Here is a 14,641-nt window from a genome sequence, read left to right as displayed (position 1 = left end):
CTTGATCGATTTTTGATTAAATTCCAACGCCCATGTGTATAACTACATTAAGGTTTAGGTGCTATTATGTTAACAATTGTGTAAAATTAATTTTAGTCAATCAAGCAATAATACAATTAAATGTGCAAATAGTTGAAAAAAACATACTAACAAAAAGTATTATAATAAAAATCGTAGTTATAATAAGATAAATTACATATATAATAAATTAATTAAATATTAATCATATGTTTATCTCATCATCATCATCATCACAGCAGCCTTTCGCAGTCCACTACTAGACGTAGGCCTCCACAAGTTCACGCCAAAAATGGCGTGAACTCGTGTGTTTTGCCCATAGTCACCACGCTGGGCAGGTGGGTTGGTGACCGCGGGGCTGGCTTTGTCGCACCGAAGACGCTGCTGCCCGTCTTCGGCCGGTGTATTTCAAAGCCAGTAGTTGGACGGTTATCCCGCCATCGGTCGGCTTTTTAAGTTCCAAGGTAGTAGTGGAATTGTGTTATCCCTTGGTCGCCTCTTACGACACCCTCGGGAAGAGAGGGGGTGACTATATTCTTTGATGCCGTAACCACACAGCATGTTTATCTACATTCAAAATAAAAATGAATCCATAAATTTGTTGCCAAGTGTAAAAATCGAGAACGGCTGCAAAAACTCGGCTATTATTTTTTTAAGTTAATGTAAAAACAAAGTATTGTTTGCAAGTTTGCAAATTTTACTGAAACTTGGAAAATTTTGCAAAAAAAAGCCTAAAGCCTAAGGCCTCTGCCCTCAGGTTGCCTGGAAGAGATCGCTTATAAGCGATAAAGCCGCCCTTTATATCTAATGATACTTTGTTAAATTCTTTCTTTGCTTGCTATGTAATATTTCTGTTTTTAGTGTAAAATAAAGTTTATTAATATTATTATTATATTTCTTTCTTGTTTAATCTCGTCTAGTAACAATTAAGCCGTGCAGTCGATGACACGAGCCTAAACCAAATGTACATCAACGGGATAGCAAATCAAGTGTTATTGTTTACAGTGTATTCTACGCATTGTTTTATAAGTGTTAGTGTGATAGTTTTTATTAGTCATTAGTCAGATTGATGAGGTTATGGAGATTTTTTTTTTTATAAAAATACATTTCTATGTATTATTATTTCTATAATACATAACTATATAAATACAAATATTACACCCAGACTCAGTCGGGAAGCAAATCCTCAACCCGCAGAGCAGGATACCACAAAAAACTAGGCCAACGGGCTAGTCAATTTTAATCTATAATCTATAATCTATAATAATAATATATATAAAAGCGAAAGGTCACTCACTCATCACGAAATCTCCGAAACTATAACACCTACAAACTTGAATTTTGGCAGGTAGGTTCCTTATAAGACGTAGGCATCCGCTAAGAACGGATTTTACGAAACTCGACCCCTAAGGGGGTAAAACGGGGGTTGGAAGTTTGTATGAAAGTCCTATGTTTTTGAAGTAAGAGACTTGAAATTTAAAATGTACGCTTTTCAGATGGTGAGAAAGTGTCCAAATAATGTATCTTTAGAAAGCAACTCTTTTTTGAGGTTAAAACGGGGGATGGTAGATTGACTCACTCATCACGAAATCTCCTGAACTATAACAGCTACAAACTTGAAATTTGGCAGGTAGGTTCCTTATAGGACGATTGAATTGATTTTGATGATTTTACGAAAATCGTTTCCTAAGGGGATAAAACGGGGGTCGGAAGTTTGTATGAAAGTCTTATGATTTTGAAGTAAGAGACTTGAAATTTAAAATATATGCTCTTTATATGGTGAGGAGGTGTCCAAATAATGCATCGTAATTTATATAAATAAAAGAGAAAGGTCACTAACTGACTCATCACAAGAATACAAAAACCGCTGGATGGTTTATCCATCCAGGTTGGACAAAGACAAAATTTGTTAGGGAGGTAGATTATAGTTAGCAGACGTCCGCTAAGAACGGATTTTACGATATTCCACCGCTAAGGGGTTTAATTAGGGTTGATAGTTTGTATGAAACATATACAGCCTGAAAATAAAACTAAAAATGTGGTGTATAGAGAAATTTTATAAAAATAACTGTTAGATACTGGGTTTATAAAAAAAATAAACTTGTGCGCTTTTAAGACTATATTAGCGGTTTAAACAATTTTTGAAATTACATAAACTATATTAACGACTCGAGGAGCAGATTCAAAATTTTAAATTTTTAAACGGGTACGACAACAGTCATTGCGAAAGCCGCTGATTGGTCGAACTTGCATCCACACGACCCCCAATGTTGCCAAGTAGTTTGGACATGCCCCCGGCCTTGGAAGCACTGGCATCCAACGTTCTCTCTTCTGAGTCTTCATAGAACAGAGGACATATTCGAGGAAATGTACGTCTTATGATTCCTGCACAGGTTTGGATATCTGCGACTCTGGATATTCCATTCTTTCCTGGTTTGGTAGATATTATTCGTCCTAAGCTCCATTTTAATGGATGAGTATTGTCGTCTTTGATGACGACCATGGTGTTAGGTTGTAGGTCAGCCTTATGGTGCTTCCATTTGGTCCTAATTTGCAATTCTGAGATATATTCTTTGCTCCATCGGTTCCAAAAATGTTGCCTGATTTGCTCTAGGTGTTGATAGCGTGTAAGCCGGTGAACCGGAACTTCAGCCAGGGGTTCTGCTACAGGAGCTGTCAAGGCACGTCCAACCAGAAAGTGAGCAGGAGTCAGTGGCAAAAAGTCAGTGGGATTGGTAGACAATGGACTAATAGGTCGGGAATTCAATATAGCTTCAATCTGTGACAGTACCGTGGCATACTCTTCAAAAGTTAGGCGTGCGTTTCCAACCACTCGCAGCAAATGATGCTTACAAGATTTTATGCCACTTTCCCACAATCCACCAAAATGAGCCGCATACGCTGGGATAAAGGAGAATTTAATATTTTGACTAGTTGCGTATTCAATTATATCATTTGAACTCCTTTTTAAAACGTTTTTGAACTCGTTAGCAGCTCCGACAAAGTTTCGACCATTATCGGATAGTATCTGATAAGGTTTACCTCGCCTAGCAATAAAACGCTTCAAAGCAAGCAAATAAGAATCCGAAGACAGGTCACTGACTAGTTCTAAATGCACCGCGCGAGTTACGAAACAAACAAATAAACATACGTAACTCTTTGTTATCTTAGAGCCCCTACCCTTATGGTTCAATATGAGCATTGGTCCAGCGTAGTCAACACCACACTGATTAAATGGAAAGGTGGGTGTAATTCGTTCTGGTGGTAAATTACCCATAATAGGGGAGAACGATTTACCTGACAGTCTGGTACAGGTGACGCAGCCGTGGACCGTGCGCCTTGCAAGATTCCTACCTCCAATAGGCCAATAAGATTCGCGTATATTATATAATAGGGCTTGTGGCCCGGCATGATGTAGAATTTTATGTTCGTAACGAAATAACAACACTGCAAACCAATGTTTACAAGATATTAACATCGGATGTTTTTTGTCAAAGTTAAATAATAAAGATTGCTTAATTCTCCCCCCTACTCGTAATATTTTATCATCTCCCATAAATATATTTAAATTGTTAAAATTGTGTTTTAATTTTAGTTTTTTATTACAAGAAAGTAATCTATATTCATCTGCGAATGTTTCTAATTGTGCCAGTTTTACCAAAGTCTCATTGGCACTTTGTAACTCATCAACAGTAAGAGAGCCCTGACGAATATTATTTTTATAGCGTATATTGTGTATAAAACGCAATACGTATGCACAAGTCCGCCTCATACGATTAAATTGTGAAAATCTTTTAAATGGGAATAATGAAATTTCGGACGAGCTGACTAAAGAATTAATAGGTTTAGATTTGATTTCAGGTAAACAAGAAATATCTACTTGTTCGTCATATGACTGACTGCAATCAAATGCAGGGTCATGAAGAAACGGTGGTCCCTCCCACCACATAACACAATTTTTGAGGTCTTCCAGTCCGACACCGCGGGATACTAAGTCTGCTGGATTTTCCTTGCCGCTAACATGACGCCACCTCAACGTATCAGTGAGCTCGTGAATCTCAGATACTCGGTTTTGAACAAAGGTTTTCAATAGATTAGGAGACATGCGCAGCCATCCCAATACTATGGTGGAGTCACACCAGAAAGTAACGTTATCGAACTGACAGTTTATTGATTCGCGGACTTTATTATAAAGCCTAGCACCCAGTAAAGCGCCACAAAGTTCCAATCTCGGGATGCTTACCGGCTTTAGAGGCGCAACCTTTCCTTTAGAACAATACAATCGTACGGTTACCGATGAGTCACGATTTATGGTGCGCACAAATACACAAGCCCCGTACGCGACAGACGAAGCGTCACAGAATATGTGCAGTTCGATGCGCGCGGGGTTGGTACCCACAACGTGACGCGGCACGCGTATATCTTTGAGCATAAGCAGAGAAGTCGCGAAACGGTCCCAAATCCGTGAAACGTCAGCGGGAACGACGTCGTCAAAACCTATTTTCAATAGCCATAATTTTTGTAATAAATTTTTAATTATAATCACCGTACAACTTAATAATCCCAAAGGGTCATAGATCTGACTAATCTTTGATAAAATGTATCGTTTTGTAATAATTTTATTGTTAATCTCATAATTTGTGTTAAAATGAAATTCGTCACTAATGTGAAACCAACCTAATCCTAATGTTTTAGCGTGGACATTATTACCTAATGATAATTCTTTAGATAATTCGCATACTCCGTTTTCGACTTCATCTAAATTAAAATTAAACATCCACTTGCGTAGCGGAAAACCACCCGATAGTAAGTGACTAGATACATTTTGACAGAACTTTAGTAATTGATTTTTGTCATCGTGCGTCGTTAACAAGTCGTCGACGTAAAAATCGTTGCTGATAATTCTAGTGACATCCGGATCAGTACTCTCAGCTGCCAATTGCTTGAGACATCGACAACTCAAAAACGGAGCGGAGGCGGTTCCGTACGTAACAGTACAAAGTTTATAAACGCGAATAGGTTCTGACGGGTCGTCCCGCCATAAGATCAATTGAAGGTCACGTTGATCCTCATGAATTAAGCACTGGCGAAACATTTTTTCAACATCAGCACAAGCTGTGTATTTGTGCTGCCTAAATCGTAACAATATAGCAATGAGATCGCCCTGTATCGGTGGACCGATCATTTGGAGGTCATTCAATGAAATACCCGTGCTGGACTTTGCACTGCCGTCGAACACCACTCGCAGTTTTGTAGTCGTGCTATGCTCGCGGAGTACACCGTGATGCGGCATTATATAATGAGGCTTTCCGTAGTTATCAGCTAGTTTCATATGACCCAAGCGTATGTACTCGTGAATAAAATCGCAGTAAAGTTTTTTATACTCCGGATTACGTACTAAGCGTTTCTCGAGAGCTAAAAACCTTCGTTCCGCTTGCGAATATGTCTCGCCTAATTTATCGGGTGAAATTTTGAAAGGAATACGTACAACGAACCTTCCGTCAATCGTGCGCGTAGTATTATTAACGAAATGTTGTTCGCAAGCACGTTCATCCTCACTGTGCGTATCCCGAGGCGCAAACGTTTCTTCAAGTTCCCAGAACTGTCGTAACTGAGTATCAATCGCATCCGAAAAATTACATTGAATTCCGTACCCTTTATCGCGTGAAATAGAAAAAATAGGCCCAGAAATAATCCACCCTAACTCTGTGTCTAATAAGAAAGGTCCATTCGGTAATTTAATTTTATCTGTTTTTATTAAATCCCAAAACTTATCAGCTCCTATTAAAATATCAATATTACTAGTTTTATAGAATTGCGGATCTGCTAATTGAATGTAATCAGGTATATTAAATTGCGTGTATTGTAGTGGCATCGCAGGTATGGCTGAAGTAATGTTTGGCAAAACAAAACATTGTAATTGTGTTTTATAAGTGTTGGTCGTCGATACGATTTCAATGTCACATATTTGCGTTGATTTTGTGACAGAGTTACCAACACCTCGTATTTCGAACGTGGACTGTATAACATTAATGTGTAATAAATCGCATAATGATTTTGTAATAAAACATCTTTCTGATCCATTGTCCAGAAGGGCGCGAACTACGTGTAACTTATTTAAGTTGTCCGTTATTTGTATTAGAGCGGTTGACAATAATACCGGTTTTAAATTGGCCGAATGAACAGAGTTAGTATCGAGGTGTGCATTATTTGCATTAATACTAGATGCGTGTGTTGACGAGTAAGGTGTGAACGGGGAGGCGGCCGAGGGCGCGGGTGCGGTCGCTCTGACTATCTCGGGCGCCGCAGGCGGCACTGACAGTATACGACCATCACTCACCTCAGTGGCATTACTCGCATGACTTGTGAATGTTGTATTAATATTATAATAATTATTATCGGGATGCACTAACGAATTGTGTTTCTGATTACATCTACGGCACGGTCCAAACCGACAATCGCTTACTGTGTGGCCTAAACGTAAACAATTTATGCATAGTTTTTTATCATTAATGAATTTAAGTTTTGTTTCTAAGTTATAATCGAGAAATGTTTGACAAGCGTACAGTGGATGACTTGCGTTACACAACAAACAGCGCTTTTTAGTATTATTATATAGTTGACGTTCCTTCGGCTTATTTGTGGAAACATTGCAGTGAACTTTAATTGAATTTTGATTGCTGAGTTTTTTAAAATTATGATTTTGTTTGCTGTGAGATAATTGCAATGTTTCTAACATATCAGCCCGGTCAGTAAGGAACTTCATTAGACTATCAAGTTTTAAAGAAGTTGAGGAGTTATCATTTTTTGAGCATAGCGTACCTTTATATTGCTCCCACTCACGTTCTGTGCTGGGATCTAATTTAGAAACAATTAAATATATGAGTAAAGTATCCCAATATTCCACGGGTTCATTAAGGTTTGATAAAGCGCGTATATTCTTTAAAACTGTGTCTATTAAATTGCGTATTTGAATATGTGACTCCTTGTTAATACTATTCATAGTAAATAACGCTTTTACATGATTTTGAACAAGTAATCTTTGGTTGTTGAAACGAGTTTGAAGCAATTCCCAAGCGATTAGGTAATTACTTGCCGAAAATTCTACTGAGTTTATAACTAATTCTGCACTACCCTTTAGTGATGATTTTAAGTAATGGAATTTTTCAATGTCGCTTATTTCACTGGAGTTATGTACAAGACTTAGGTAACTATCTCTAAACTGTAACCAATTCCCAATTGAACCATCAAATATAGGCAAGGATATTACAGGTAATTTAATAGTTGGCTTTTGTGCGGATGGATTTAAAGTGTCAGTGTCCTTACATAAACTTAACAAATATTCAGCTTCAGAGATTGCATTATAATAGCTGCTCTCAAACAGATCTCGCTGTGTTAATTGATCATCAATATCGGATACAGATTCTTCTAGCTTGGTTTGTATATTATTAAATTCACCGAACATAGTACAAGCTCCTTGAATACGCAACTTTAAATCTATTTGTTTTTTACTACAGATAGTTTCGTTTTTTAAATTACATAATTCGCAAATCTAGTTAACCTGCCTTTGAGTATACCACGTTTTTTAATAAGGTCTTTTACTAGACTGGTATCACTTTGTCTATACGGAGAATTATCGCGAGATTTAGGTGCTAAAGTATCATGACCTGGCTCAATCATTTTAGTGGAAAGTGACAAAAGGGGGTACTTACAGTATTGAGGTTTTTAAATGAGATGCGAAGTAGTTGAAGACGCACGGCTGGTATTAGTTGACTAGTAATTACTGAAATTTAGAGAATTAAATAGCATTAAACAGTTGAAGTGGAAGTGGGGCGGGAATAGATAGGATGGCTGGCCGTACCTATTTGCGCGTTTTCAGATACCAAACTAGCTTCCTTCAGGATTGATTATTCCAACGACTACCCCTTGGCTTCTCCTCTTACTGCATAAGCTGCTATGGACTTGGATGACTGCTCCCAGACTTGCGTGTTTTTCCGATCGCTGCCGCTGGTTTATTCGTTTTCGAATTGATGTGGCTCCGAATGACCAGTTTTTGTTAGATACTGGGTTTATAGAAAAATAAACTTGTGCGCTTTTAAGACTATATTAGCGGTTTAAACAATTTTTGAAATTACATAAACTATATTAACGACTCGAGGAGCAGATTCAAAATTTTAAATTTTTAAACGGGTACGACAACAGTCATTGCGAAAGCCGCTGATTGTTCGAACTTGCATCCACACGACCCCCAATGTTGCCAAGTAGTTTGGACAATAACTATTAAATTATACTAAATTGTGCCTTTTCAAAAGTTACTCAGTTTGATAAGCATTTAATGTGACTGAAATAAAAAAAAATGCGTTAAACATCTTAATAGTAATGCATAGCTTCATAACCACGCGGACGTAGTCGCGTGCAATAGTTAGTGTATTATAAAACAAAGTCCCCAAAAGTGTATGTGATCGATTCGCTCAAAATCTACTGAACGGATTTTCATGCGGTTTCACCATTGGACAGAGGGCTCCACCATTGGCAAGAGGAAGGTTTACGGAACGGCTAAGCCGATTTTGATGAGAGTTTGACTGGAAGTTTGCCGGGAAAACTTTGTGACAAACTGATTTTAACGCGGGCGAAGCCGCGGGCACAGCTAGTAATAAAATAGATTTGACTATTAAATGTTACTGACTATTAACGTTAGTCATATAACAGTGATTGTTGGAACAAAGCCTTGAGTTGTTAAAATTCATTGTATTATTTTAAACAATTAGTTCTTGTTGTCTATGCATAATATTGAACGAGTCTCCAACAATAGAGGTACACTTAAAATATATTTACAAAATATAATTAAATAAATTAATTATTTAAGAGACTATAGAACAACGTGATCAGTATTCAATCAAAAAATTTAGTATAGCAATTGAAGTAAGAAATATAATATGAATTTATTACAAAATTTTCATTTAACTTGCAATTAACAATTTATCCTCATTCATTTGAATCACGTCGCAGTGTTGTCGCATTTGCGCGATGCGGTAACGTATCAAGGTATGGTGCTACACCACGCAAGTGGAACTAGGTCACACCGTGGTACGACGAATCTGCCCTTTGAATATTTTTTTCAATATCTTCTGTAGGAATTTACTTGAATACTGTTTTTATAATAATGGCAAATGAAAAGGAAACAATTATATAAACGCACACACACACACACATACGAATATAAATGTATGTGTGTGTGTGTGTGCATGTGCCGTTTATATTAGTGCAGTCGGTAAGTAGACACTTTAATTTGTTCCAATTCGACAAGAGAATAATAAATAATAAGCACTGTAGCGTACTCTTTAATATTAATAATATATAGAATTATAAATTAGAAGAATTAAGAAATATAATATTTAACTGCAATTATATTTAAAATAAGAATTAGTTATTTACACAGTATGTTATTTTTACTTTGTTTCGACGCTAGATCAACTAACCCTCGCAGCTCGTGGCAAAGATAAATTGCTGACACGAGGGTTTGCTTATGGCTGTAAGGAATACAACACACACACACACACACAAATATACAAAAATCTAAGAAATACGCTCCGAGTGTTTCATTCATTGTCTGATTTTGACAAATACAAGGAAGTAATATTCATTGACTTTCTAGTATGAAAAAAAAAAAATATATATATATATATATATACATATATATATATATATATATATATATATATATATATATATATATATATATATATATTGTTAACTGTCTTCCTAGAATTCATGTGCGTTTATTTTACAAATATTATATTTAAAAAAAATATTGTTACTTCACTTTGGCCTAAACAATTTATTAGAACGCTCCAAGATTCTTAGAAGAGGGAAATTTAATAAAGCTTGTTTAAAAAACAAAATTAAATCCTGAAATATAAATTTATAAAATGTTATTAAAATACAATGTCTTAATTCTAAAAAATCCTAACGAACTAGAACAATATTAATACCAACTTTATACGCTCTCAATATTACTTGATATAAATATGTTTACTCTCAAACAAAAAACCTACATTGTATTACTTCTGTGCCTCCCGTGACAAGTGATACAAGTCAAAAATCATCATTTTACAGGAGAGCAAAAACAAGGTTTAAAAAAATTATTGCTCGTGAACTAAGCGGACTAAAATCAATTTGAGTGTCTTCTTTTGTTTTCTCGGTAAACTTTCTATTTTAAAGGTAGTTTACGAAAAAAACCTTTGAGTTGCATCTTTTTTTCACAATTATTAAGGGCTTAAATTATGTAACGCTGCGTTGGTGCCCCAGTGCCCTGGCGGTTGCGGGTTCGATCCCCGCACATGACAAACATTTGTATTGGCCATACATGTGTTTGCCGTGGTCTGGGTGTTTGTGCAGTCCTTGTGGGTTTCCCCACCGTACCTCGGAGAGCACGTTAAGCCGTCGGTCCCGGTTGTTATCATGTACACCTGATAGCGATCGTTACTAATAGTAGGGAATATATCCGCTAACCCGCATTGGAGCAGCGTGGTGGATTAAGCTCTGATCCTTCTCCTACATGGGGAAAGAGGCCTATGCCCAGTTTTGGGATATTACAGGCTGAAGCGTAAATTGTGTACTGTAACTTTGTCTTCGTGTAACTTTGTTTTCTGTGTGTAAACTCTAGAATAATTATCGTATTGGAATGATCTTCGAACAAAAGGTAAAGATTTTTTCCCCTTATACTTATTATTATTATTTTTTTCTTTGTTATCACTCGAATGTTCAAGTTTCAGAAGGATGTAACTCTAGATTTAACAGTATTCACGAAAAACGTACTAAAAACACAATACCATCTCCTCTGTCCCTAGGTTGCCTGGAAGAGATCGCTTTTTAGCGATAAGGCCGCCCTTTGTGCCTGATGATACTCTGTTTAAGTCCATAATATGTATTATTTCTGTTTTGGTGTACAATAAAGTGTATTGTTATGTTATGTTATGTTAAAAATTAATTGTGAAACAGTACAATCGTACTAAATTCACAAAGTACGAAAAATAATGTTAAGTGATTGATAACTGACAAAGGGATACAGTTTCATAAATATCTATATTCACGATTATTTTTTTTAACATAATTATATCACTTTGCAAAAAAAATTGTCCGTAACTATAGCAGATAGAAGGACGTGAATTAAATGAAAAAAAAAATCGTTATTTTTTTAATGATGTCCACATTAAAATCACAAAAAGGGTAAAATTGACTTATATCATTCATCACAGGAGGCACAGACTTGTACAACAAGTGCATAATACAAGTATGTAGGTAGTCTAAAAATTAATCAATTAAACGCACATTATTAGGTATAGCTTAGAAACTACTCATCAGATATTTCCCAAATTGACAAGAACTAGCTTTAGAATAATAATAAAAATTATTGGAATTGTTACACCCATTACATTGGTACAGTAAAATTTATGAGGAAACAAAATAATAAATATAATTGTATTTGCAGGCAAACGAAGAAAAACCGACTTCAATTATATCGACAAGTAATACAACGTAGGTAGACGAAAAAAATAGTCAAGTAAATACGCATTATCAAAGATTACTCCAAAATTTGTAATCAGATCTCGATGAAATTTTAATGTGACATGATAAACATCGGCTTTCGATTAAATTAAAAATCATCAAAAGCGGGACACCCAGTAAAAAATAGTGCGGATTTTCGAGAGTTTCCTTCGATTTCTCTGGGATCCCATCATCAGATCCTGGTTTTCTTATCATGGTACCAAACTAGGGATATCTCCTTTCCAACAAAAAAAGAATTATCAAAAACCGGTTCATAAACGACGGAGTTATCCCCGAACATACATAAAAAAATATATACGGTCGAATTGAGTAACCTCCTCCTCTTTTGAAATCGGTTCAAAAGGAATGCTAAAACATTTTTTGAATTTAAAAATGACACTTCTACAAAAACCAAAATAGAACCAATTAAATTATTGTATACCCTAAAAATAGAATTACATGCTGTATTTATAAAAAAAAATGTTGTAGTCGGAAGATGGAGATGCATCGACCAATAAGTAATCAATGATTACTGAGTGGTGTGTGCGTGTCACAATTCATTAATGATCCTTTGAGGACTAATGGATTAATAGTTGGCTGGGTTCAAGTGCTGTCGTGAATAATTGGGTTTATTTATAGGGTCTTGTCGTTCTGCCACTAATTGTAAAACTTGTAACCTGCATTTGTGGTACAGAATACAAAATGCTAATTTATATACAGTTACAAAAATCGAATAAAATTGTCTACAATTATTTCTTTTTGGAACTCAAATAAATTTATTACAATCATTTGGACTACGACAAAGAGTAAAGAATTAAAAATATCCATAAAAATTGTACAATTTGTAACAATGTAAGATTTACCTCTACAGCATTTGTAAAAAACTTCGGTTAAAAAAAAATTTTAAAATGATCAAATTAATAATAATTTCAAGCAAATAAATAAAATACATACTCTTTCGTCTTAATTGTCTTAAATTTTAAGTGTCTTAAGTGTTATGAACAAAATTCGTATTCTAAAAGGTAATGAATCATATAATCAAGAATTTTCGAAATATATGTTATGAAATGGATGTTAGGCATATGTTATGAAATGGATATTAGGATATTCTACGTGACATTGGCGAAATCATCTGTGCTAGTTTGGCACTGTTGGAAGCCATTAAGCTGAATGAATGAATGAATAGGCAACCTACTGTAGTGTGGTTGAGAATTTGTCCACTTTTTCTGGAAAGCTATTTTATATTTCTATATTTAATGTGAATCTTCAATTTATGAATCCAGATAACAGATGGCGCTTATTATGGCTCAAACGAAGCTCAGTCCTCGAGGTACTTTTAATAATTAGTCATAGCACCCCAGTGCTTTAGTTCAGAATACATAAATCCTTTATTTGTGTGTTATATATAACATGATCTCGCAGTTTCACTTGAAATAAATTTAATAACTATTAAATATTATATACATATCTTTTGAGGAAACCGTATTGCAGTAGTAGCAGCAGTACTAAAGCCTAATTAACACAGATGTAGGCTTATTTCTAGAACAAAGTAAATATTTTTCTTCACGATCACCAAAACTTCAGGTTTAGTAATTCCTTGAGGTATTAATAAGCTTTAAGATTTCTTTTCATTGAAAGTGTTCCAGAATTTTTTTCTTTGAAAGAATTACAAGTATTCATCTCTGTATCACAAGAGGGCGGAAGAAGATTTATTTACCCAAAAGAGGAATGGATAGGGTGGATATTTATACTATAAAATAGTCAAGTTTCAACTCAAGTAAAAGTATTAATTTAGTTTATTTGACATCTAAGTAAGAAAGTTCATCCAACGTCACAAATCCAAAATTGAAATTTAGTAATTGGCAAGCTAATAAATTTCTTAGGTCATTTAAAAAGTTTCTTACACATGAAGCTGCATAACCAATAGTTACTGATATAATTATATAGTATTGATATAAGGGTAAAACCGTAAAAGATGCCTATTAGTAGTGATAGCAGTCGTAAAATGTGGTTTAGCTACATAATTATATTCGAGGCAATAGATCCATCCATCAAGCTCCTACCAGTCTACTGCTGGACATCGCTTCCCCTATATTTCGCCACTCTGTCCGGTCCTGCGCCCTCTGGATCCAGCGGCTTCCCTCTGTCTTCTTAAAGTCGTCAATCCATCTGGTTGGAGAGTGGCTTGTGCTAAAGGGAGGAAATAGATATTAGAACAAAATAATAAAGATTGTAATTTACCTTCCAAAGTTACACACACACAGTATATAACACCGGGTACATTACCTAAGTTTGTAATGTACCTAAAGTTAAACTTTGGGTCCTTGTGGGTCTCCCCACCGTGCCTCGGAGAGGACGTTAAGCCGTCGGTCCCGGTGGTTATCATGTGCACCTGATAGCAATCGTTACTCATAGTAGGGAATATATGCACCAACGTGGATTAAGCTCTGATCCTTCTCCTACGTGGGGAAAGAGGCCTATGCCCAGTAGTGGGATATTACAGGCTGAAGCGAAAGTTAAACTGTAGCAATTTTGAAATTGTTAGTTGATTTGCTACCATGACCCTTTTATTTTTATGTAATGTACATTTTTTGTCGTTCGCTAAGTTATACTTTGGCGAAAAAATGTTTTCATTTGGTTTAATGAAAGTGGATCCTTAATTCCTTCAAGTATGAAGGTGATTTATAAATTTGTTGCTATCTTATGACCTTTTGACGTAACTTGTGATATAAGGCATATATTTAGACGTAAACGACCGTAACATACATTATGCGAAATGAAGTTAGAATGAGTAAAGTAGATACAAATTACAGGTGTAAAAGAGATAGAAAACGCGATTGATGATGATGGTTAGAATTCTCGTGAGGTAAACAATTTAGTAATATAACTGCTAAGTTTCTTTTCCTTAGAAAATAATACACTGAAACAATAATAGTTCATTTAAAATAGTACTTGTGTGTAATAATAACAGTAAAGGCTCTAAATCCAAGGGGCAACGAGCGAGATATCAGTCTCTAAACATTCGGTCTAAACATGCAAATAGTCGTAGTTTCCACTTACTAGAGCTATAGAAAAC

The 14,641-nt window shown here is 35.5% G+C and overlaps 1 protein-coding gene across 1 annotated transcript; it reads right to left on the bottom strand.

Moving 5' to 3' along the window:
- Nucleotides 1-2,122: 2,122 nt before the first annotated feature.
- LOC123665220 lies at nt 2,123-5,091 on the bottom strand. The gene is made up of 3 exons (XM_045599555.1): nt 5,080-5,091; nt 4,202-4,648; nt 2,123-2,743 (listed from the first exon to the last, which is right to left on the bottom strand). The coding sequence occupies exons 1-3, from the start codon at nt 5,089-5,091 to the stop codon at nt 2,237-2,239; spliced, it is 966 nt and encodes a 321-aa protein (XP_045455511.1). The 3' UTR covers nt 2,123-2,236.
- Between the last annotated feature and the right edge of the window lie 9,550 nt (nt 5,092-14,641).

This window comes from Melitaea cinxia, chromosome 23 (assembly GCF_905220565.1).
Source record: "Melitaea cinxia chromosome 23, ilMelCinx1.1, whole genome shotgun sequence".
Taxonomy (NCBI): Eukaryota; Metazoa; Arthropoda; class Insecta; order Lepidoptera; family Nymphalidae; genus Melitaea; species Melitaea cinxia.
The sequence above is the reverse complement of the archived record's forward strand: the minus strand, read 5'-3'. Positions and strand labels throughout refer to the sequence as shown.

Excerpts from the sequence above, each read along its gene's own strand:
- LOC123665220 (XM_045599555.1), bottom strand. Across the intron at positions 2,744-4,201 it reads GTGCTAGGCTTTATAATAAA|GACTTTTTGCCACTGACTCC; the intron begins GTCCGCGAATCA and ends ACCAATCCCACT.